We start from the raw sequence: 24,608 nt of genomic DNA, 5'->3' as shown, positions 1-24,608 counted from the left end.
ACGTACTGTAAGTCTACATGTTGGATCTGCTAGGGTTACTCTTGCAGCATAGTAGAAGACTTAGAGCTTTCATTGTGCACTTGTAGTCATTTGGGAAAAAAGAAAACCAGTCGCTTTTCCAGTGCGCCGAATTGTCTTAGCTGCAAAGACAGGGCTGGCTTACTGACTGCACTTTAGGGTGAATGCCTTGTGACATCTGAGCAGTTTCTGCAGCTACCAGCAAATCCAGTTAAATTTTCTTTTCAAAATGAGAGTAAATTCATCGGAACATCATCGAAAAAGCCGCAGCACACTGGATACTGCCATGTTGACCTTCATCTGGATATGCTCCCAGATTTATTTTTTTTTTTGATTTGGGGAACAATAAATCCAAGCCAGATAGGAAGGTCAGGCAGGGCCAAGACGCCAAGCCCAAAGCCATCAAATAAAAGCCACCCGTGTCCAAAAGACACCTTTATTTAAGAACAAGATGTGTTCATGTGTAGTAGTCAGCTATCAAAGTTTCTTCCAAAGTAGCACGGCATGACCTCGAGTTATTTAAATGTTGACAAGATTTGAAAAGCATCAACGTGTCAAAAGCCAGAGAGCAAAAGCGCGCTCAGCCAACTGAAAGGCGGCGCGCGCGCGCCAACCAAATGTGCGGCTGCAGGTCTGAGGCGGCGCTTACGACACCTTTTCTGTCGCCAACAAACAAAAACCCCCCACAAATTTAAGAGTAAGAAAAAGAAGAAAAATCTCTCGGCCGACTGATGACTCCACCACGCAAGAGCAGGCTAGTTGTCCTCCTTTTGCAGCCGCTTCTCCTCCTTTCTTTCTTCCAGGGGGGCGGTGCCCTCAGCATGAGCCAGCATATCGGCTGCCAGGGCTTCCTCCAGCCTCCTCCTAACGGCACGCACCAGGTCCTCCTGCTTCCTGAAGCGCACACAGCAAAGGCCGCATATATCATAGCCGCGACAGAACGACCTCTCGGTTGCAAATCGCTGCAAAAAATTCAGTTGAACCAACTTTCTGGCTCAAATAAATGGCCTAAATAAAAACAACCCCATTGTTGGGGTATCTTGTACAAAACAACTGGACTTTTTCCAAAAGTTGTCTCAAATGAAGAATCCAGGAGTTAACTGTTTTTGCTGTATTCATTTCCCCGAAGACAAATCCAAAATGCAAAGTTGGGTTGTTTTATTCAAAATGGCAAAAAATAAATAAAAATAAACTAATAATAAAATAAAATGTTATTTTATGGGTTATTCATTTGACCCAAAAGTTGGGTCAAATAAATAACCTTCAAAATAAGATAAAACAAAAAAATCGTCTATTGCAAACTTTGCTTTAAATGAAAGCAAGCGTCATTTCGTTTGATGTTAAGAGGCAGGCCCAAAACTGATTACATCTACTCACGTTATTTCCCTAAATTGTTGGGGAGGGGACAAGTGGCCCTAGCGATTACTACGTCTGCTAGGAGGCCTAAACGTCAGTTGCGGCCATGCCGCGTCCACTTTGCGGCACCCCAACATTTGAGCGGGCTCACGTCGGCCACTTCGCAAAGCACGCCAAAAGTCACCTAATATCTTCGTCAGTCACCACAAAGGCCTTGCAGAGAGGTTGCGCCGTGTTGAGCCACACCCCCGGGTTTTTCTCCACAGCCGCCGTGAGCTGGCCAGTCACGGGGGCAGGGCCCATGTGGAGGGCGCTGGCAATGGCCGACAGCAGCGTTTTGTCACAAGCGGCAGGCCCCACCCCTGAGGAAGGAAAGGAAAAAAGACAAAAGATTATGGACAAGGAGTTGGCACCGGACTTTTCCTTTGATTGGGAACACGCCTGCCTTTCACCTTGTAAGCCTTTGGGGAGCTCCATGCTCTTCACCAGCTCGTCGGCGACGTCAAAGGCACTTAAACCGGTCAACTTCCTCTCCCAGAAGAGCTGCAGTCAGAAGCACAAAGCGGTCACAGACCTCCACGCCTCCTAAATGCATTTACATGGCCAACCTGGCTTGATTGCCCTTTGAATTTTTCAAATGTCAAGGCGCGCTGGCTTGGACTGAGATGGCGACAGGATTTCTGCGGCTCTTGGCAAACTGAATTCGCGTTGTTCTTTTCAAAAGGAGAGCAAATCAACTGCAACATCAAGTAACTTTTTACTCAACTGTGTTACAGAAAGTACATGGCAACACATACAACACCTTTATGTTACGTTTTAGAAAGTGAGAATGTAATGAGGGTTTCCGCAGGTCTCAGCAAAATTTAATGCCAGGATACGGACAGCATGTTATTTTCAAAAGAAGAACAAATTACCCGGAACATGAATTAACTTCTTGTTCAACAGCGCAGGTCCACTGCGAAATGTCTGACGCCTTTATGACACAACTTTTTAAAAAGTGAGAATGTAACAAGTGTTAAAATATCCTTTATCACACCGTGACAGCAACAATACGATTGTTTTTCAAAAGAAGAGCTAATTTAATGGAACGTGAAGCAATTTATTGCTTGATCTTGTCAACTTTCATTTGGATGTGCATTGTCGTGAGACACAATTTTCTAGGAGAAAAGCCAAAAATACAACAGAGACAGCCCAATCTTCTGGAATTGCTTGAAAACCACTACCAAGACACGTGTAGTTTAACAAATATATTTTTTTTACCCCATTATAAAACACTTTGTGAAGCTTGGTGGGTTCTTGGCAGAACACAAATTTCACACCTGATACAGCACAGAGGACGTTTTCTTTCCAAAATATACCAAAGGGCTTATTGTTGGGCCAGAAATGGTATTTACTGTAGAGTAGAACTCCTCTACAAAGAAATCGGCCATAAATTTTTCACCGGGGGACTTTTTACAATAGAAAATCTATGTCTCGGACGTAAATGTAAAAAAATATGTTGTGCACTCTAATCCATTCTGACTGAAGTTAAAAACAAACCATCCAACATTTCATAAAAGAAATTGCCAAATCTACAATAAGCATTCATTTTCAAACTTACATCAATTTCTTGCATAATAGCTTTGACTTAGCTTCATCCCTCTTGCATCTTTATTACTTTTATCCTGCCTTCAAGTGTTGGCTTGGTTTAACCTTTGCACGGCTGCACTCATCAAAATGACGCCAACCACGCCCCTCCCCGCGAAACAGATTCTGCGCAATGTGTATCTTAGGGAATTTTTTTACGAAATATTGCTTATGGAAGTTTGACGATAAAAACACCTTATAATTTATCAGAAAAAGAATATGTGATATAAATACCGTAAACAACTCCTGGCGAGCACCACATTGGGGAGGGATAAGTCTGTTTAGATCGTTTGAATCGACTTGGATTTTCTATCTCTGTTATAGAGTAGTGTTGTTTGTATGCTGTAGGCATAGGTGTCGAACTCCAGTCCTCGAGGGCCGGCATCCTGCATGTTTTCTGGTTTTCTTTCCCCAACACACCTGATTCAAATGATTAGCTCATTAGCAAGCTCTGCAGGAGCTTCAAAATGATCCCAATCATTTGAATCAGGTGTTTTTGAGGGAAAAGGTTCGAAAACATGTAGGATATCGGCCCTCGAGGCCCGGAGTTCGACACCTGTGCTGTAGAGTCAATTTATTGCCACCTATAGGAGAGTATCATCTGACTGCGGGGGAACTCTACTTGAGTATACAGTGCTGCAAAACGTGTGTCGGTGCGTCAAGCATAAACCAAGCTATACTTTTCCTGCAGGCTTGTTTTCGCCGTAGTGAATTTCGGCGCAAGGGAAATGCAGAAAAAGAACATTTCGTATTATGACACAGGGGGATTTTTCTTGTATGAGGACATACAAAAGAGGGAAAGACTTCAATGCATGGATTTTTTTTTCAGAAAGGGGGATTATTTTTGCACATGCAGGTTTCGTTGAGGAGTTTTACATCATGTCATGTTATAAATAGCTCGTTTGAAAAATAACTTTTGGCGCAAGTGGACCATGTCAGCGACCAGTGCGCCATAAGGGATGGACAATCCATTTGAACAACAAACGAATCAGATTGTGTACAAAGGGCACGGGAACCTTTCACCGTTATCTTCTAGTGATCAAAGGAGATGTTAGGCACCTGTTTGGGTTGCTCCACAGCCCTGTGCAGGTCCGTCTTCACCTTGTTGCTAGGATGATTTGTCACTTTTGTCACCGGCTGCTTGAAGATGGAGGCCGTCTGTCGAACCGGCAGCGTTGTGTTCAAGTCGGGCTGCTTGGCCTTGTCCAAACACACGTGTGGCAAATGCGTCAATGGCACGCTTCGGGGATTCAAACCTTTGAATAATTACATTTTTGGACAAATTAAAAAATAAAATGGGTTTTTGTGTGTATGTGTGTGTGTGTGTCTGTGGGTGGGGGGTTTGATTCCAAGGCATGGCTGTTTCCATTACTGTCAGTTAAAAGAGCAGAAAAAACATGCATGTATGAGTTTTGACATAGTCCAAACTTCGAATAGCCGTTGATGATAACACGGTGTGTACCGATGATGAACAGTAACAGCACAGCCGTGAAAAAAAAATATCTGGTCACGCTCCGGCAGTCAATAAACACACGATGTTAGCCCTCATCGCATGAGCGCAGTTTAGCCAACTCAGTGTCAAAAGACTCATTACATCCTTCCCTGGAGTAAAGTGATCACTGACTCCAGTCAATAGAGTGTATAGTAGTAACTCTACATAGGTATGCTAAACGAGGGGGGAGAAAAATTAAAAAGATGAATTATGAATATGAATATGAATATATAAAAATATCTATCTATATATATATATATATATATATATCTATATATATATATATATATATCGATCGAGATATATATCTATATATCTATCTATATATATATATATATATCTATATATATATATATATATATATATATATATATATATATATATATATATATATATATATATATATATATATATATATATAACTGCGAGAGCTCAGCTATAAATGTCCTGAAAAGGACACTCTTTTACAGGAGCATTTGGAGCAATTTTTATCCTTCCCTGACACGAGAAACAAGTAGACCGTTGACAAGTAAACTGTTGAAGCTTTTTTCTGTGGACCCCCGGCAAGGAAAGTCTTGCCCTTAGAAGATTGCAGAGCGGTTACTGCCATACTCACGAGCAAGGTTAACTATGCGTGCGGCTCCTTCTTATTTTTTTTATTATCTCCTGCTTCGTTTCTATTGTCATCATCCTCTTACTTCTTCCTTTACCGCCATTAACAATTTTAGAAGCCATGTCTAACAGATAAAGTTTGCAAAGTCTTCACAACATTCCTTCCTTCCGTTTTTCACTCATTTTCTCTCCTTCCTTCCATCCCAACCAGCTGTGCCATCAAGCTAGATGAAGGCGTTCGGCCAATACCATATCGGCATTTCTGTGATTGACGTGACGCCGGCCAACAGCATATCCTCATCTCCGTGAGTGAGACCGGGACTGAAATAGTGACTGTGACATTGTAAGAGCAATAGCATATCAGCGTTACAGTGACATGCGTGAGTAGTTGATTTCGTTGATGTAGCAAAGTGAAAAAAATAGTACGGACACATTGACCGGCATGTTGGATTGTTCGTAAGACGAAAGTTTTGTGCGTAAGAGGGAAACAAAAAAACGCCGCGGTAAGATGAAAAGTTCGTAAAAGAGGGAGTTTGTAAACCGGGGTCCCACTGTGTATATATATATATATATATATATATATATATATATGCACAAAAAGTAAAATCGGAACTAGAAGACAAATCCCTTCAATGATTTTCAAAGGGACTCTGTTGTAAGCATGCAAACGAGAGACACTGTCAACACCACTTTCTTCAAAATCATTTAACATTGCCCCCCCCCCCCAAAAAAAATGAAATGTGGAAGCAAGCGTTAATGTGTGTATTATCACCCTGATTTGATGGTTGAGGTCCTGATGCTTGTGGCCACTTCGCTGGACCTTTGCTAGGACTAGGTGGGCGCCGGCCTCCTGTGCACGATGAAAGTTGCTGGCCGGAGCGCGAGGCATGGACGGCTTAGCCAGGACACGCCTGACTGCGACACTGCACACCAATGAAAAGGACGTCATGATTCGGGACTTCATGGCGTGAGCTCATCCCCCTCACTTTTGATTGGTTTATTTAACATGCTGTCTGTGTACAGTAGCTTACAGAGGGTACAGATTTAACAAAAACATAAAAAACACAAAAACATCACCATGGGGGAAAGATTCATGGCAAATTCCTCCACCATTAAAGTTGTTCATCCATAATGTATACAATATTTTGCCATGAAAATGAAAAATGCATACTCAGACCTTTTTTTCTGGCTACATAACAGATAACCCGTCAGAGTAATACTGAAGAGTTGTTTTAAGGTGCTTTATTAATAAGAACATTGCTTTCAATGAAAAAATAAACCTCTTGTTTTTTGTTTTTTTGGTGTGAGGTAAATGTTTATTTTTATGCTTATTTAAATCAAATTAATCAATAGACATTGTCAAATTGATATTAAATATATACTGTATTTAACAAAAAACCCGTCCTCAAAACAAAAAGAATCAAATAAAAGCAAAACAAAGCAGGATCGGTTAGCGGAGACGCACACCCACCCAGGTTGCAATGGCTGCTCGACTTGTTGCTAGGACGACAAGAGCAACTAAGGGAACCGCTTCATCCCGCGCGCGAGGTGCTCTTTATGGGCTACTTCAAGCGATAACCCCAGCAGCGGTGCGTCACGGCGACGCTTAAAAGCGAAAATATTCTCAATGACTAGTTATTTTTCAAGCGTGAGAAGACGGTCGGCGAAGAGATCGCAATTCCATTTAGCTAGCTGACGGACCAAGCTAGCGAGGGTTGCGTTGGTCTCTTGACACCGAAATTGGTCCGACGGGGACGTTCGTTCACTCGCTCTTTCCGCACCTCCTCCTCATCCGCTGCACAAACTTTAATTGAAAAAAAAAGAAGCCACAAGCCCCCTCACACTCACTCCTCACCTCTTTCGTTCCATCCTCCCGAGCGGTTAAAATCAAGCGGCGGCTACACTATCGCCTTCGTCGACTTGAGCCCTGCCTGACATTTGTTTATCGATCGTCCTTCCTAGCCCAGGCGGGACCTTTGCACGTCAAGATCACTCCGCCCTCCACGTCACCGCCCTCCGCTCTACCCCAATCCATCCGCGTCAGCTAGTGCAAAAGGGGTAAAGATCCCGGGCTCTTATGTGGGGGTCTAGTTTGATAAAATCAAATGAAGAAGAATGTACCAGATTGACATTCAATTAAACCATGAAAACTGTACAAAAAATAATTAGACTTAAATAACGCAGAATAACTAATAACAGACAACATGACATAAAATAACATGGTGAAAATGATGTACACAGAAGAAAATCGGTTGGCTGCTGCTGCTTGAGAGGGATCGTGTCTTTTTAGTTTTTCTCCATGTTGATTTCCTCTCTCCAGCCGTCTCGACTGTCCAAACTCGGAAGTGCGCACATACAATAAGTAAGCAGGTGCACGTCTCCCAGTCATTGCAAGATCATAGTAAATTCAATTAACTTTGACGTAAACACAATTATATGCAAACGTAAACATGTAAATAAATTGACTATATATTGTAAAATACAAAATATGTATAAAAATTAACAATATAACAAGTGAATTGAAACAACAGGTTATGCATATACTTACACTCTCACCAAAATACACAAACATTGTAGAATTTCTTTCTTTAAGAAACCATATTGTATCATAACAACTTCTCCAAACAAATCCTGAACACGTATCAGACACCTTCAATGTTTTTGTCTGCTTCTATCAAAGTAACTACTTTGTGAATAGGTCTTTCTAGATGCACAGCACCTGTGGTAGCGTTTCCTTTACTATCATATTTCGCGTTGCACTAGTAACTTTAGCTTCCTGACCATACCATCTTGTCCTGGGAAGACTTCAGTGACTCTTGCTAGCTCCCATTTGTTGTGTGGCATCTGTTCATCTTGAAGAAGTACGATGTCATTTACTTTTGAGTTCCTTCTGATTTTACACCACTTCTGCCTTTGTTGCAGGTTAAGAAGATATTCTTTTCACAATCTTTTCCAAAACTCATTGGCCAAGTATTGAACTTGGCGCTACCTCTTTCTAAGGTAGAGATCTTGCTTGATGAATTTTCCAGGCGGTGGTAGAAAAATTGTAGATTTGATCGTTACAATGTGATTTGACGTTAATGGTTCAGGACCGGATGGGTCGTTAAGATGTTCAGCAATGAGTGGTTGGCTGTTAATGATAGACATGACTTCATAAAGGTATGTGCTGAGAGAGGTGCTGTCAAGCATTGGAGCAGACTGATCCAGAATAAAAGTGAGGATGCTCTTATTGTTCTGATCTGCCTCTCCCATTTGCCGCCCATGTGACTTGTGACTGGAGGATTCATGAGAAACTCACATCTAAGAGCTTTCAGTTTTTCTTCATCTATCCCTCTAATAAGACCTGCGAACTCCCTCCTTGCGCCGACAAAATTTGTGCTTTGGTCACATCTAATAAAGTTGGTGAACGTTTCCGCTGATTGGTTATAAATTATCTGAGTGAATTGATAAATGGTTCATAAATGGTTGACATATCATCAATCACTTCAATGTGAACAGCTCTTGACCATAGACAGGGAAGGGTGGGTCCATATTTTTTTAAGTTCTTTACTTCCTTCTTTTATGTAGGTTGGACTGAAGCAATCCATTCCAGCATAGGTAAAAGGTGGAGTTGCTTGATTTTGAGTTAGATCACCCATTCTTTGTTCTTCAGTACATCGTCTGTATATTCAGCACTTGACACATCTGTAAATGTGTGGCGACACAGCACTACTGCACCCCAGGATGCACCATCCATGAGCTCTGAGCATATTTGTCGTCATTCCACGTCCTTGGTGTTGGCTCTTCTCATGGAGGTGTTTGATGAGTAGTGATGATATGTGGCTTTTCTGTGGAATAATAATTGAATGCCTTATATGCGGGTGTAGTGCAGCTTTACTTAGACGTCCTCCCATCCCGAGAATCCCATGGTCATCCAGGAAGGGACTAAACTTCAATAGCTTACTTCCTTTGAACTTGGCAAAATCCCACCCTTCCTTGAGTGTTTTTATTTCTGATGGAAATACTTGTTCCTGAGCAAGCTTGACGTTGGCAAACTTCGCTTCTTTCCTTTCTTTGATAGTTGTATTTTTATTGGTGCGTTGCTTTAGACCTTTGAATTCTTTAAGAATTCTCTGTCATCTTGCAGTTGCCTTTACAGCACTAGTCCAGTCCGAGAACTCCTCTGTCTTTGTCTCAGTATGGCACACAAAATCTTTGTGAATTTCAGGGTTATAGGTTCCTTCTTCATCTTTGCTAACTTCTCCCACCATACACTCTCTTTGAAGTGTATCTCTTTTCCAAAAAAAAACTTGGGGCCTGTATACCAGTTTGAGGACTTGTGTTGCAGTCAACCCTCGAGAGGTATGATCTGCCTTGTTGTCATTATAAGCAATGTAGAACCACTGCTCAGACTTAGTGCTTGCCTTGATTCTCTCAATATGATTGGCAACAAAAACTTGGGGGAGAGACGAACATTATTTTTCTATTTCTACTTTTACTATTTTTTTATTCTACTGCCCATCGTACCTGTGTCTGGTGTTTTTTTTCCATTCTTCGTTAGCTAGTGATTTTTCGAACAGCTCCTAGCTTGGTTAGTCCTCCTTTTCGTGCAGCTCTGCTAGCGTAAGTATTCGCTCAGCTGCACTCATATAAGCATGGCTTTGTGCACCTCCACCGCATCAGTCACTTGGGACACCTGCACTATTCTCATGGAGAGGCTTTCTCTCCTGGTGGGGCGTGTCCATCAGCTAGAGCAGAGTAGTTTGATTATTGTAGATCAGACGAACACATCTGATAATGATACAAGAATGAGACAGTCTGGGATTACAAAGAAGACACTAGCAAAGACTTGTAATCTCGCTAGAAAGATGAGTCGGCGTCAAGTAATTGTCTCTGGCCATCTGCCTGCGAGAGGCAATGATAAGAGGTTCAGCAGATTATTCTCTCCATGTGTTGCCAGGTGTTTGAGGCCAAAGTTGGCACAACCAGAGGATGAGGTTGCACCAAACAAGTGAACCTTCATTCTGTAGCTTGATGGTGCAGTGTTCATGCAACCATTCTTCTACCACAAAAAGTGTAGATAGTACTCTGTCTTCTTTTTTTAGGTCAAACTGATGGAACATTTTTTCAATGTCAGATATGACTGCGACATGGCCTTTACGGAAACGACACAGAACACCAATTAGGGCATTTGTCAAATCAGGACCTGTGAGCAGATGATCGTTCAGTGATGTTCCATGGTATCGCGCAGAACAGTCAGATACAGCACGTATTTTTCTCGGCTTATGCAGATGGTACATGCCGTGATGGGGTATGTGTACTAAGATGGGCTGTTATCAAGTTTTTCCTCAGGGACCTTTTCTGCATCCCCATGGGATATACTATCTTCAGTAATCCTTGTGATTTTCCTTATCTTTCTTGAATCTACTTTCAAGACAGTTGAGGTGATGTATTGCACTGATTTTGTTGCTTGGCAGTGCTGGTCTTTCAAGTCTGAAAGGTAGAGGCATCTCCTAATAACCATTCTCCTTCTGTATGATGTTCTCTCTTAACGTAGACAAGAATTTCAGATCGTCTTGTGAGAGGGGATTATCCTCCTTCGCTCTTTCCGAGAAGTCAGACTCAAGGACCTTGATCATTTCTGTGGTTGTCACTTCTTTCACTTTAAGTTGACTTACATAGTGCACTTCTGTACGTAAGCTTATCAAAGACTCCACATTTGGTGTCACTTATCTAACTTCCGCACGGTGACTTGTTCCGATAGCGTCTCTGTAGTCCCCATTTGAACTTCCACATCCAACAATGCTCCAACTCAGGTCTGTGCATTGTGCGTAGGGCTGGTTTTCTTTGCCAGACACAACCTCTCATGGTAGAAGTGCATGGTATAAGTGCTTGGTAGTAGTGGTATCCAATTAACAGGCCTACTTCACAGTCGAGAAGAGGTGCTGAAGGTGTTCCAAGTGTGACCAAGCTTTTGCAATTTGGTTTGTTGGAATGTGTGCTCTATTAGCTGGAATAAACACCCTAGCATAAACTGCTGGTAAGGAGATCTTCTTTGTCTAGTGTCACAAAGCTATCTGTCACAAAGCCCAACACATCTCACCGGCTCACCTCTCCTGCCAATCAGCCCATAACAGCATCGGCTGCCACCGAACCACCACCAAGCCCGGCCTTTTCTCTTCACAATCTGCCCAATTGTCTCCATGCAGTGCTTGAATCTTCCGGTGGCGTCAATTCAGTTTCCTCTTGATCTTGACTTTGCATCTCTTTGACTTGTGTTGGTTTCTTGTCACTTTTGGCTCTGTCCTCATGCAGACCAGTAGGGTGCCGCTTGTGGCACACATCACACTCACTTCAACTGCTGCATTTCTTTGAGAGGTGGCCAGGCTTGAGACAACCAAAACACAACTTATTTTCTTTAACGAAGCTTGTTCTTGCATGAACTCCTTCATTCATGAACTTTCTGCATTTGAGCAAAGTGTCTCCATTTTTCTTACAAAAGACACATGTAATGACTTTCTTTTAATCTAATTTCGTAGCCTTTTTATCCAAGCTTTTAGACAAGACCTTTACTCCGATTGTCCTTTTCCTTTTTTCTCTTGGTTTCTCTGCTTTGCCTTGCCTGAACAACTGCAGAGAGGTTATTTCTTTCATCAGGAATATGATGAACTGAGTGAAATTGGGAAGATGTCCATTATGCTCTTCCATTTCTATAGAAATCCGATTCCTTCTAGCCAATACCCAGTCTGGCACTTGGGGCTTTCCTTAGGTCGTATCTTGGGCCAATTGTGAAGCTTGTCTAGCTTGTCTATGCCTGTGCAATTATGAAGATGTCTCCATATCTCTCTTCTAAGAGCTGCCACTCAACAACGAAAGCAGGTTCTGTCCCAAGCAGGAAGTAGCCTTCAATTGCTTTCTTTGCATCTCCATCCACATTCCTGTGGAGGTAATAGAGTTTCTCATTTTCATGAATGTTCTTTTGACTGATTAGCGTTTGGAATGACAGTTTCCAGTCATTGTACATCAACAGATCTCCATGAAATACTTCAGGTTCAGGGACTGAGATTCTGTTGGTACTCACTACATCTGCTAACAACTTGTCAATCTCTGCTGCACTCTCTATTGTGGAGGAAGTCAGGACCTTTGGATCAGAGAGTACATACCGAGACAGAGAACTTGTGAGAGATGTCTTTCTTCTCATCTTCTGCAACCTTCACATGATCATACACCTCTATTCTCGCTTGTGATGCACTTAGACCTTTCATTGTTTCAAACTGCTGTACCTTCCATATCTTTTCATCAAGTGTTCTTTGAAGGGCTACACTTTCTGCCCTTATTTGAGCTTTTATCTTAGCATCCTCTTCCTCTATCTGGATTCTTTGTTTCATCTCTTCAGCTTTTCGTTGCAAGCGAGTCAACTCTATGGCGAGTTTCCTGATCTGGTATTTCAATTTGCCACGGTTCATTATATTCCCGCTCCACATCTGCAGCAAGAATATGGCCTTCTTCAATTATTGAGCTGGTCATTCATTGGCTGTGACTTGCGATAGTCTTTTCTTGGCAAATTTCACTATGTAGCTCAATTGTAGCTCATTGTAGCTCACACGCCTCGCACCCCCGTGACAGGTTGCTCTTGTCCATCTTCTGCTGTACCGGCTGCATTACGCACCCGTTGAGGTTCTTCGTTGTGTTCCCAATTGGAAGGGATGTCTGCACTGTTGCAAGAACGCCTCCAACAGAGTGCCTTGGCTTCCTGCGAGCCGTCCCCCTTTCAAGATGCTGTTGCACCAGACCTTTACAAAAATGTTGATGCCATTTCTCTGTCTGCTTCAGACTGATGCTTCCATGACTCTAGGATCGATTCCAAGGACTTGATTATTGGTTCCCCTCCTTCTGAGGGGCTCGTCGCTCATCGTGTTGGGTGATGCATATTCACTTGTGTCCCTTTTGTGCTCTGCTTTGCAGGAGCTGCAGGTGGAGGTTCCTTGTCCCCGGTCTGCTCGGAGGAATCATTTTTTCCAGCGTGGCTGCCTTCTGCTGACTTCATTGTTTCACAGTGTAGGCGTTATTTAGATATCTTGCAGTCCTATTGGGCCGATATGAGTGCTTTTGCCCGCCTTCTTTCTGAGGAGCGTACATTGGCGACATTGCAGGATGCTGCTAACATTGGATTAGACCATATGCCTGTTGCGGAGGTGGATGTTGCTTCCTTGCTCTTGTTTCCATACGAGTTTGCTCAGCGTATATGGTGTTGTCCTAACATACAATGTCTCATGGCAGATGACCTCATTTCAAAGGCCTATAATTCTTGTGCGCGATCGGCTCGCATTGGCAACTCTGTCTCGCACCTGTTGTTCCCTGCCGGCCGTGTGATGTCCTACTTGGTGCGTTCGCACCGCCATCTGTGGATCCTCCAAGAGTACTCCACGGGACTTCCCTGTGGTCCCTGTGGATATTTTTCTGTTCTGGTGCAGTGGAGACACTGGAAGGGTCACTCACAGCCCATGAGGCCCGTGTGCAGCTCTCTAACCTTGTCAGAGCTTCTGCCATTTCTACTCTGCTTGAGGGCCAAGGCCTTTGCCAGGTCGGTGATAAAGGCTGGTTTATTTGGCCGACATTGTATGGAGCGGTTGGCGTCAGAACTGCAGTCTGTACACCTGGGACAGGGTCGAAAGCACCCCAAAGCAGCCCACAGCCTGAGTTGCTGGGGGAGAAAGCACCGGACGGTGCCAGCCCACAGCCTGAGTTGCTGGGGGGAAAAGCACCGGACTGCCGGCCCCAACACCTCTGTCCCGCGACCCACGGAGTCACAGGGCAGGAGGGAATTCCCTTCGTCTTTGTGTGGTCGGACAACACCTCAACAGTTTTCCAATCAATCATCGGTGGGGTACCATGTCCATCAGTCTGCGGTTGGTCGCTTGAACCCTTCTTCAATGGGCTGCCGCCCACCTATCCAATCTGCGGGCAACCTACCTTCCAGGTGACCTAATTCAAGTGGCGGACTCGCTGTCTTGCAGTGTTCCAGCGCCAGGGAAGTGGCGTGTGCACCCGCAGATTGTGCTCGCTATATGGGCTCGTTTCGGCTAGGTGGAGGTTGACCTCTTTGCCACACAAGAATCAACTGACTGCCCCCTTTGGTTCTCTCTGATGGAGGTCAACAGTCCATTGCGGCAGGATGCCCTGGCACACTTTTGGCTATTTTGTCTCATACACTTTCCCCCCTTTTCCCCTGCTCTGGGTGGTGATCCATACGCTGCTACTGGTGGCCCACTTTTGGCCCGCTCAGACGTGGTTCCCTCTGCTCCACAGCCTGTGTTTTGCCACCCCTTGGCATCTTCCAGCCTGGGCGGATCTGTTGTCCTAGCAAGAGGGGCGAGTATGGCGTCCTCACCCTCATCCGCTTTACCTGTGTGTTTGGCCTCTGAGGGGCCCAATCCATTGGTGAGCTGCTGCTCTGATTCGGTCATCAGCACCATTGTCAATGCCAGGGCTCTTTCTAGGGCTGGGCGTTATGGCCTAAAAAATAATCTCCGATTTTTTTTCCCAAACAAATCCCAATTCGCGATTTAAAACGATTTTCTCCTACCTTAAAATCAATTTGCAGATGACAAAGAAATTGTTCATAACAAGTTTGAATTTTAGTTTGTTAACATTTTCCCTTCTGGATATGTGATATAAACAAGCCACACAAAAAGCCCTGCCTGCCATTGTAAACAGTGACAGTGTAACTTTTCAGTAAGCCTTATCTAGCTCTAAACTGACACAATGCACTCTCAAATGATCTTAAAATAAATTCAACATAAAATCATAAGACCCTTTTATGAGGTTGATAAAATAAAGTGCAAACAAAACCTTCAGTTACCTGAACATGTTTTGCAAACTAAAAAGGTGCTTGTATGGTATGCAAAAAGATATTTGGTCACTATTTTAATTCCCTGAATAATTTTAACTAAATTAAATATCTGCATCAAATAAAATTAAACATCTACAGTAAATAGTAGCCTTCCAATGAAAAAACTTTTCAGTCATCTTTTCTAACTGACAAAAACATAACATGAAATAGAGTGTATGTGACCGTTTATGATAAAACATTTACAAAAGTTTAACAACTTGCCATTCAGTATCCAGTTACCACGTACCTGGGGTCCAAAGCTTTCAGCAGGTGAATAAACCCCATCATTTCCACGGTGTATATGGGCACCATATATTTTGCAATATACATTGCGACCGCTGCGAGAGCCCTCTTGTTTTTCTCTGGATTATTATTATTTGGGCCCGAGCAACTATCGCTGCGAGAGCCCTCTTGTTTTTCTCCGGATTATTATTAGGGCTCGAGCAGCTACCGCAGCGAGAGCCATCTTGTTTTTCTCCAGATTATTAGGGCCCGAGCAGTGACCACTGCGAGGTCCCTATTGTTCCTCCCCAGATTATTAGGGCCCAAGCAGCGACCGCTGCGAGGTCCCTATTGTTCCGCTCCGGATTATCAGGGCCCAAGCAGTGACCACTGCGAGGTCCCTATTGTTCCTCCCCAGATTATTATTATTATTATTAGGGCCCAAGCAGCTACGGCTGCGAGAGCCCTCTTGTTTTTCTCTGGATTATTAGGGCCCAAGCAGCTACCGCTGCGAGAGCCCTCTTGTTTTTCTCCGGATTATTATTATTATTATTATTATTATTATTATTATTATTATTATTATTATTATTATTATTATTATTATTTTCTCCGGATTATTTTTATTATTATTATTATTATTATTATTATTATTAGGGCCCGAGCAGCTACCGCTGCGAGAGCCCTCTTGTTTTTCTCCGGATTATTATTATTATTAGGGCCCAAGCAGCTACCGCTGCGAGAGCCCTCTTGTTTTTCTCCAGATTAATATTATTATTATTATTATTATTATTATTATTATTATTATTAGGGCCTGAGCAGCTACCGCTGCGAGAGCCCTCTTGTTTTTCTCTGGATTATTAGGGCCCGAGCAGCTACCGCTGCGAAAGCCCTCTTGTTTTTCTCCGGATTATTATTATTAGGGCCCGAGCAGCTACCGCTGCGAGAGCCCTCTTGTTTTTCTCCGGATTTTTGTTATTATTATTATTAGGGCCCGAGCAGCTACCGCTGCGAGAGCCCTCTTGTTTTTCTCCGGATTATTATTATTATTATTAGGGCCCGAGCAGCTACCGCTGCGAGAGCCCTCTTGTTTTTCTCCGGATTATTATTAGGGCCCGAGCAGCTACCGCTGCGAGAGCCCTCTTGTTTTTCTCCGGATTATTAGGGCCCGAGCAGCTACCGCTGCGAGAGCCCTCTTGTTTTTCTCCAGATTATTATTCTTATTATTATTAGGGCCCGAGCAGCTACCGCTGCGAGAGCCCTCTTGTTTTTCTCCAGATTATTATTATTAGGGCCCGAGCAGCTACCGCTGCGAGAGCCCTCTTGTTTTTCTCCAGATTATTATTATTATTATTATTATTATTATTATTATTATTTACTGTGCAGCGCTTTTCCATTTTTGAGGGCCTAAACATGCACGAAAAGTCACCAAAATTTGCACATTTGTCGGGCCCGGTGAAAAATTGGATATTTTTGTGTTTCCCAAAACAATGCAAAAAAAATGGCTCTGCAGCGCCACCTAAGGTCGAAAAAGTGCACCTGGTCCCGGCCCGTTTGACCTAGAGCTACGAAAATTTTTAGCCATATGTAGGACCTCGAGCCCTACAAAAAAGTCAGCGCGAGCCATGTGCTCAGATGTACAGAAAAAGAGTTATGAATTTTTGAATGTGCATTTTTGGCCCATTTTTGCACGTTTGCAGGTCCCAAACTGCTCCTTGTTTCTCCCAAACGCTTTACTCAATCGCCTTCAAATTTGCTGTGGTCCATATTCACACATAGGGGCACAAGTGGGCAAAATTTGGTGCAGATCCGCTGACATATATGATAGGGGCGTGGCTTCAAATTATGTGTTCAATTTTTCCTTCGCCAAGAGTGACAAAAACCTTAATAACTTTGATGTACTAGCTTAAAAAAATCTAAAACTTCATAGACACATGGAAACTTATGTCTTTAACACCTTTAAAAAAAGTTTTTTTAAATACCTACTAGCGCCGCCTAGTGGTTGATTAAAATGTCATTTTTTACACTTTCATGTATTGTGCTCAGTCTGTTTGAGTAAAACAAATGAAAATTGGTCAGAATATCATTAAGACATGGAATATTAAGGTTTTAAAATTTTACGATTTTTCGATAATGGGCGTAGTCTGCACGCCACCTCAAAGTCAGATGACTCGCCAAAACGAAAAAAGTGGCTGTAATTGGCCCCAAAATGGCCTTATGAGTGGAAAATAGCCTCTCACTCCCGGCCCGTTTGACCTAGAGCTCCAAAAATTTGTAGCCTTATGTAGGACCTCGAGCCCTACAAAAAAGTCAACACGAGCCCTATGCTCAGATGTACAGAAAGAGAGTTATGAATTTTTGAATGTGCACCTTTAGCCCGTTTTTGCTCATTTGCAGGTCCCGAACTGCTCCTTTTTTCTCCCAAACGCTTGACCCGATCGACTTCAAATTTGCTGTGATGTTTTATCTGACTGTCAGGCACAATTGTTCAAATTTTTGTGATGATCCGCCATCAAATATGTTGGGGGCGGGGCTTTATATTATGCCTTTGATGATTACTTTGCCACATGTGAAACAAACCTTTATAACTCAGCTTTACAAGCTTAGAAAAATCTGAAACTTCACAGACACATGGAGACTCAAGCCCTTAACACAAGTGTTTAAAAAAATCTTCAATTGCTTATAAGGCCATCTAGTGGCAAACAAAAATGTCAGTCTGATGTCTCGCCAAAACGAACAAAGTTGCTGTGTTTGGTCCCAGATGGTCTTATCTTTTCTAAACTTCATATATTTGATGGGTTTCCAATGCGGAAAACACCTAACAACGTATTTTTTGTTATAGTGCGAGCGCCACCTAGTGGCAGCCAAAAATAGAGCATTTTTTAAACGTTTTTATGTGTTTAGCTGAGCCCTTTAATGTAATATCGCTGAAATTAGGTCTGAAAAGCCTCTAGACAGCCCTGCTGACCTCCACCAAATTTTACGAAGTTTCGATAATGGGCGTGGCCTCTACGACCATTTTCATTCCGAAGCTTTATCTGTCCAGTAAAAGTTGCTCTAATTTGACCCAGATGATCTGATCTTCTCACAATTTCACACATTGGATGAAAATATTCTCCTGAACATATCGACAAAAATATATTCCAGTTTAAAGCTAGCGCCACCTAGTGGCTGCAAAAAATGTCATTAGTCGAAAGATTACAGTCAATCCTGTTTGGTTTGACCTACAGCTATGAAACTTTGTAGGCAAATGAAGGACTGCAAGACCTACAAAAAAGTCAATAGAAGTGATGTGCTAGGATGTACAGAAAAATTGTTAAGAATTTTTTTAATGTGCAGTTTTGTCCCATTCTTAGACATTAGCTGGTCTCAAACTAGTGCCTTTTTCTCTTAAACGATTCACCCCATTACCTTCAACTTTGGCATGAATCATTATCCAACTGAGGGGCACACATAGTCCAAATATCGTGAAGATCTCTTGACAGAAAAGATGGGGGCGGAGCTTCAAATTATGTTTAATACTTCCTTCGCCAAGAGTGACAAAAATGTTAATAACTCAGCTATGACAGCTTCAAACCATCTGAAACTTTCCTGGGACTTTAAAAGTCATGCAATAATACAGCTATGTGATAAACTTTCAAATCATTTACAGCGCCACCCAGTGGCGGACAAAAATCTCATTTTTTATACTTTTATGTACTGTGAAATGCCTGTTTGACTAAATGAACTAAAAAATGGTCAGAAAAGCTATGACACATTGGAACATTAAGGTTCTCAACTTTTATGACTTTTCATTAAAGGGCGTGGCCTCTATGCAAACTCAAAGTCTGATGTCTCCCCAAAACGGTGAAAGTTGCTGTAATTGGACCTAGATGATCTGATGTTTGCAAAACTTCATATATGGGATGGGAGTCCAATGTGAAACACACCTACAAGCCTATTTTTTATCATAGTACGAGCGCCACCTAGTGGCAGCAAAAAATATAGCAAATCCTTAATGTTTTTATGTACTCTGCTGAGCCCCTTAAAGTGATATCCTTAAAATGTTTTCTGAAAAGCCAGTGGCCATGCCTTATGCCCCCCATATATGATTACAATGTTTCGACAGTGGGTGTGGCCTATATGGCATTGAAAGTCACAAAATTGGAACAATAAAAGCTGCAGTAACTCCACACACATTGTCCCACCTTGTCTCAATTTTACATATTTGGTAATAGTCCTGCACTGAAGTGATCTACAACAAATTTTTCATCATACATAGTCCTTGTTCATACCCCGACCTGTTCATACCCCAACGTGCACAGGTCTGCGAGGGCCCTTTATAGCTGCTTGCAGCTCTAGTTAGGGCCCGAGCAGCTACCGCTGCGAGAGCCCTCTTGTTTTTCTCCAGATTATTATTATTATTATTATTATTATTATTATTATTATTATTATTATTATTATTTACTGTGCAGCGCTTTTCCATTTTTGAGGGCCTAAACATGCACGAAAAGTCACCAAAATTTGCACATTTGTCGGGCCCGGTGAAAAATTGGATATTTTTGTGTTTCCCAAAACAATGCAAAAAAAATGGCTCTGCAGCGCCACCTAAGGTTGAAAAAGTGCACCTGGTCCCGGCCCGTTTGACCTAGAGCTACGAAAATTTTTAGGCATATGTAGGACCTAGACACCTACAAAAAAGTCAGCGCGAGCCATGTGCTCAGATGTACAGAAAAAGAGTTATGAATTTTTGAATGTGCATTTTTGGCCCATTTTTGCACGTTTGCAGGTCCCAAACTGCTCCTTGTTTCTCCTAAACGCTTTACTCAATCACCTTCAAATTTGCTGTGGTCCATATTCACACATAGGGGCACAACTGGGCAAAATTTGGTGCAGATCCGCTGACATATATGATAGGGGCGTGGCTTCAAATTATGTGTTCAATTTTTCCTTCGCCAAGAGTGACATAAACCTTAATAACTTTGTTGTACTAGCTTAAAAAAATCTAAAACTTCATAGATACATGGAAACTTATGTCTTTAACACCTTTGAAAAAAGTTTTTTTAAATACCTACTAGCGCCGCCTAGTGGTTGATTAAAATGTTATTTTTTACAATTTCATGTATTGTGCTCAGTCTGTTTGAGTAAAACAAATGAAAATTGGTCAGAATATCATTAAGACAGGGAATATTAAGGTTTTAAAATTTTACGACATTTCGATAATGGGCGTAGTCTGCACGCCACCTCAAAGTCAGATGACTCGCCAAAACGAAAAAAGTGGCTGTAATTGGCCCCAAAATGGCCTTATGAGTGGAAAATAGCCTCTCACTCCCGGCCCGTTTGACCTAGAGCTCCAAAAATTTGTAGCCTTATGTAGGACCTCGAGCCCTACAAAAAAGTCAGCGCGAGCCATATGCTCAGATGTACATAAAGAGAGTTATGAATTTTTGAATGTGCACTTTTGGCCCGTTTTTGCTCATTTGCAGGTCCCGAACTGCTCCTTTTTTCTCCCAAACACTTGACCCGATCGCCTTCAAATTTGCTGTGATGTTTTATCTGACTGTGAGGCACAATTGTTCAAATTTTTGTGACGATCCGCCAACAAATATGTTGGGGGCGGGGCTTTATATTATGCCTTTGATGATTACTTTGCCACATGTGAAACAAACCTTTATAACTCAGCTTTACAAGCTTGGAAAAATCTGAAACTTCACATACACATGAAGACTTAAGCCCTTAACACATTTGTTTAAAAAAATCTTCAATTGCTTATAAGGCCATCTAGTGGCAAACAAAAATGTCAGTCTGATGTCTCGCCAAAACGAACAAAGTTGCTGTTTTTGGTCCCAGATGGTCTTATCTTTTCTAAACTTCATATATTTGATGGGTTTCCAATGCAGAATACACCTATCAACGTATTTTTTGTTATAGTGCGAGCGCCACCTAGTGGCAGCCAAAAATTTAGCATTTTTTTAACGTTTTTATGTGTTTAGCTGAGCCCTTTGATGTAATATCGCTGAAATTAAGTCTGCAAAGCCTCTAGACAGCCCTGCTGACCTCCACCAAATTTTACGAAGTTTCGATAATGGGCGTGGTCTCTACGACCATTTTCATTCCGAAGCTTTATCTGTCCAGTAAAAGTTGCTGTAATTTGACCCAGATGATCTGATCTTCTCACAATTTCACACATTGGATGAAAATATTCTCCTGAACATATCGAAAAAAATATATTCCAGTTTAAAGCTAGCGCCACCTAGTGGCTGCAAAAAATGTCATTAGTCGAAAGATTACAGTCAATCCTGTTTGGTTTGACCTACAGCTATGAAACTTTGTAGGCAAATGAAGGACTGCAAGACCTACAAAAAAGTCAATAGAAGTGATGTGCTAAGATGTACAGAAAAATTGTTATGAATTTTTTTAATGTGCAGTTTTGTCCCATTCTTAGACATTAGCTGGTCTCAAACTAGTGCCTTTTTCTCTTAAACGATTCACCCCATTACCTTCAACTTTGGCATGAATCATTATCCAACTGAGGGGCACACATAGTCCAAATATCGTCAAGATCTCTTGACATAAAAGATGGGGGCGGAGCTTCAAATTATGTTTAATATTTCCTTCGCCAAGAGTGACAAAAATATTATTAACTCAGCTATAAAAGCTTCAAACCATCTGAAACTTTCCTGGGCCTTTAAAAGTCATGCAATAATACAGCTATGTGATAAACTTTCAAATCATTTACAGCGCCACCCAGTGGCGGACAAAACTCTCATTTTTTATACTTTTATGTACTCTGAAATGCCTGTTTGACTAAATGAACTCAAAAATGGTCAGAAAAGCTATGACACATTGGAACATTAAGGTTCTCAACTTATATGACTTTTCATTAAAGGGCGTGGCCTCTATGCAAACTCAAAGTCTGATGTCTCGCCAAAACGGTAAAAGTTGCTGTAATTGGACCTAGATGATCTGATGTTTGCAAAACTTCATATATGGGATGGGAGTCCAATGTGAAACACACCTACAAGCCTATTTTTATCATAGTACGAGCGCCACCTAATGGCAGCAAAAAATATAGCAAATCCTTAATGTTTTTATGTACTCTGCTGAGCCCCTTGAAGTGATATCCCTTAAATGTTTTCTGAAAAGCCAGTGGCCATGCCTTATGCCCTCCACAAATCAGTACGATGTTTCGACAGTGGCTGTGGCCTATATGGCATTGAAAGTCACAAAATTGGAACAATAAAAGCTGCAGTAACTCCACCCACATTGTCCCACCTTGTCTAAATTTTACATATTTGGAAAGAGTCCTGCAATGAAGTGATATACAACTACTATTTCATCGTTCATAGTCCTTGTTCATACCCCGACCTGTTCATACCTCAACGTGCACAGGTCTGCGAGGGCCCTTTATAGCTGCTTGCAGCTCTAGTTCTTATTATTATTATTTACTGTGCAGCGCTTTTCCATTTTTGAGGGCCTAAACATGCACGAAAAGTCACCAAAATTTGCACATTTGTCGGGCCCATTGAAAAATTTGATATTTTTGTGTTTTCCAAAAAAATGCAAAAAAAATGGCTCTGCAGCGCCACCTAAGGTCGAAAAAGTGCACCTGGTCCCGGCCCGTTTGACCTAGAGCTACGAAAATTTTTAGGCATATGTAGGACTTTGAGACCTACAAAAAAGTAGCGCAAGCCATGTGCTCAGATGTACAGAAAAAGAGTTATGAATTTTTGAATGTGCATTTTTGGCCCATTTTTGCACGTTTGCAGGTCCCAAACTGCTCCTTGTTTCTCCTAAACGCTTTACTCAATCACCTTCAAATTTGCTGTGGTCCATATTCACACATAGGGGCACAACTGGGCAAAATTTGGTGCAGATCCGCTGACATATATGATAGGGCCGTGGCTTCTAATTATGTGTTCAATTTTTCCTTCGCCAAGAGGGACAAAAACCTTAATAACTTTGATGTACTAGCTTAAAAAAATCTAAAACTTCATAGACACATGGAAACTTATGTCTTTAACACCTTTAAAAAAAGTTTTTTTAAATACCTACTAGCGCCGCCTAGTGGTTGATTAAAATGTCATTTTTTACACTTTCATGTATTGTGCTCAGTCTGTTTGAGTAAAACAAATGAAAATTGGTCAGAATATCATTAAGACATGGAATATTAAGGTTTTAAAATTTTACGACTTTTCGATAATGGGCAGAGTCTGCACGCCACCTCAAAGTCAGATGACTCGCCAAAACGAAAAAAGTGGCTGTAATTGGCCCCAAAATGGCCTTATGAGTGGAAAATAGCTTCTCACTCCCGGCCCGTTTGACCTAGAGCTCCAAAAATTTGTAGCCTTATGTACGACCTCGAGTCCTACAAAAAAGTCAGCGCGAGCCATGTGCTCAGATGTACAGAAAGAGAGTTATGAATTTTTTAATGTGCACTTTTGGCCCGTTTTTGCTCATTTGCTGGTCCTGAACTGCTCCTTTTTTCTCCCAAACGCTTGACCCGATCGACTTCAAATTTGCTGTGATGTTTTATCTGACTGTGAGGCACAATTGTTCAAATTTTTGTGATGATCCGCCATCAAATATGTTGGGGGCGGGGCTTCATATTATGCCTTTGATGATTACTTTGCCACATGTGAAACAAACCTTTATAACTCAGCTTTACAAGCTTAGAAAAATCTGAAACTTCACATACACATGAAGACTTAAGCCCTTAACACAAGTGTTTAAAAAATTCTTCAATTGCTTATAAGGCCATCTAGTGGCAAACAAAAATGTCAGTCTGATGTCTGGCCAAAAAGAACAAAGTTGCTGTGTTTGGTCCCAGATGGTCTTATCTTTTCTAAACTTCATATATTTGATGGGTTTCCAATGCGGAATACACCTATCAACGTATTTTTTGTTATAGTGCGAGCGCCACCTAGTGGCAGCCAAAAATATAGCTTTTTTTAAACGTTTTAATGTGTTTAGCTGAGCCCTTTGATGTAATATCGCTGAAATTAAGTCTGCAAAGCCTCTAGACAGCTCCGCTGACCTCCACCAAATTTTACGAAGATTCCATAATGGGCGTGGTCTCTACGACCATTTTCATTCCGAAGCCTTATCTGTCCAGTAAAAGTTGCTGTAATTTGACCCAGATGATCTGATCTTCTCACAATTTCACACATTGGATGAAAATATTCTCCTGAACATATGGACAAAAACATATTCCTGTTTAAAGCTAGCGCCACCTAGTGGCTGCAAAAAATGTCATTAGTCGAAAGATTACAGTCAATCCTGTTTGGTTTGACCTACAGCTATGAAACTTTGTAGGCAAATGGAGGGCTGTAAGACCCACAAAAAAGTCAATAGAAGTGATGTGCTAGGATGTACAGAAAAATTGTTATTAATTTTTTAATGTGCAGTTTTGTCCCATTCTTAGACATTAGCTGG

The 24,608-nt window shown here is 41.8% G+C and overlaps 1 protein-coding gene across 1 annotated transcript; it reads right to left on the bottom strand.

The window, feature by feature from the left end:
- Positions 1-440: 440 nt before the first annotated feature.
- mbd3a (methyl-CpG binding domain protein 3a) lies at positions 441-7,124 on the bottom strand. Its single transcript, XM_088430528.1, has 6 exons — positions 6,960-7,124; positions 5,877-6,027; positions 4,060-4,200; positions 1,827-1,917; positions 1,559-1,736; positions 441-912 (listed from the first exon to the last, which is right to left on the bottom strand). The coding sequence occupies exons 1-6, from the start codon at positions 6,971-6,973 to the stop codon at positions 774-776; spliced, it is 714 nt and encodes a 237-aa protein (XP_088286654.1). The 5' UTR covers positions 6,974-7,124; the 3' UTR covers positions 441-773.
- Between the last annotated feature and the right edge of the window lie 17,484 nt (positions 7,125-24,608).

Source organism: Hippichthys cyanospilos, chromosome 12 (genome assembly GCF_059441005.1).
Source record: "Hippichthys cyanospilos isolate Australia breed blue-spotted pipefish chromosome 12, RoL_Hcya_1.0, whole genome shotgun sequence".
Lineage (NCBI taxonomy): Eukaryota > Metazoa > Chordata > Actinopteri > Syngnathiformes > Syngnathidae > Hippichthys > Hippichthys cyanospilos.
The sequence above is the reverse complement of the archived record's forward strand: the minus strand, read 5'-3'. Positions and strand labels throughout refer to the sequence as shown.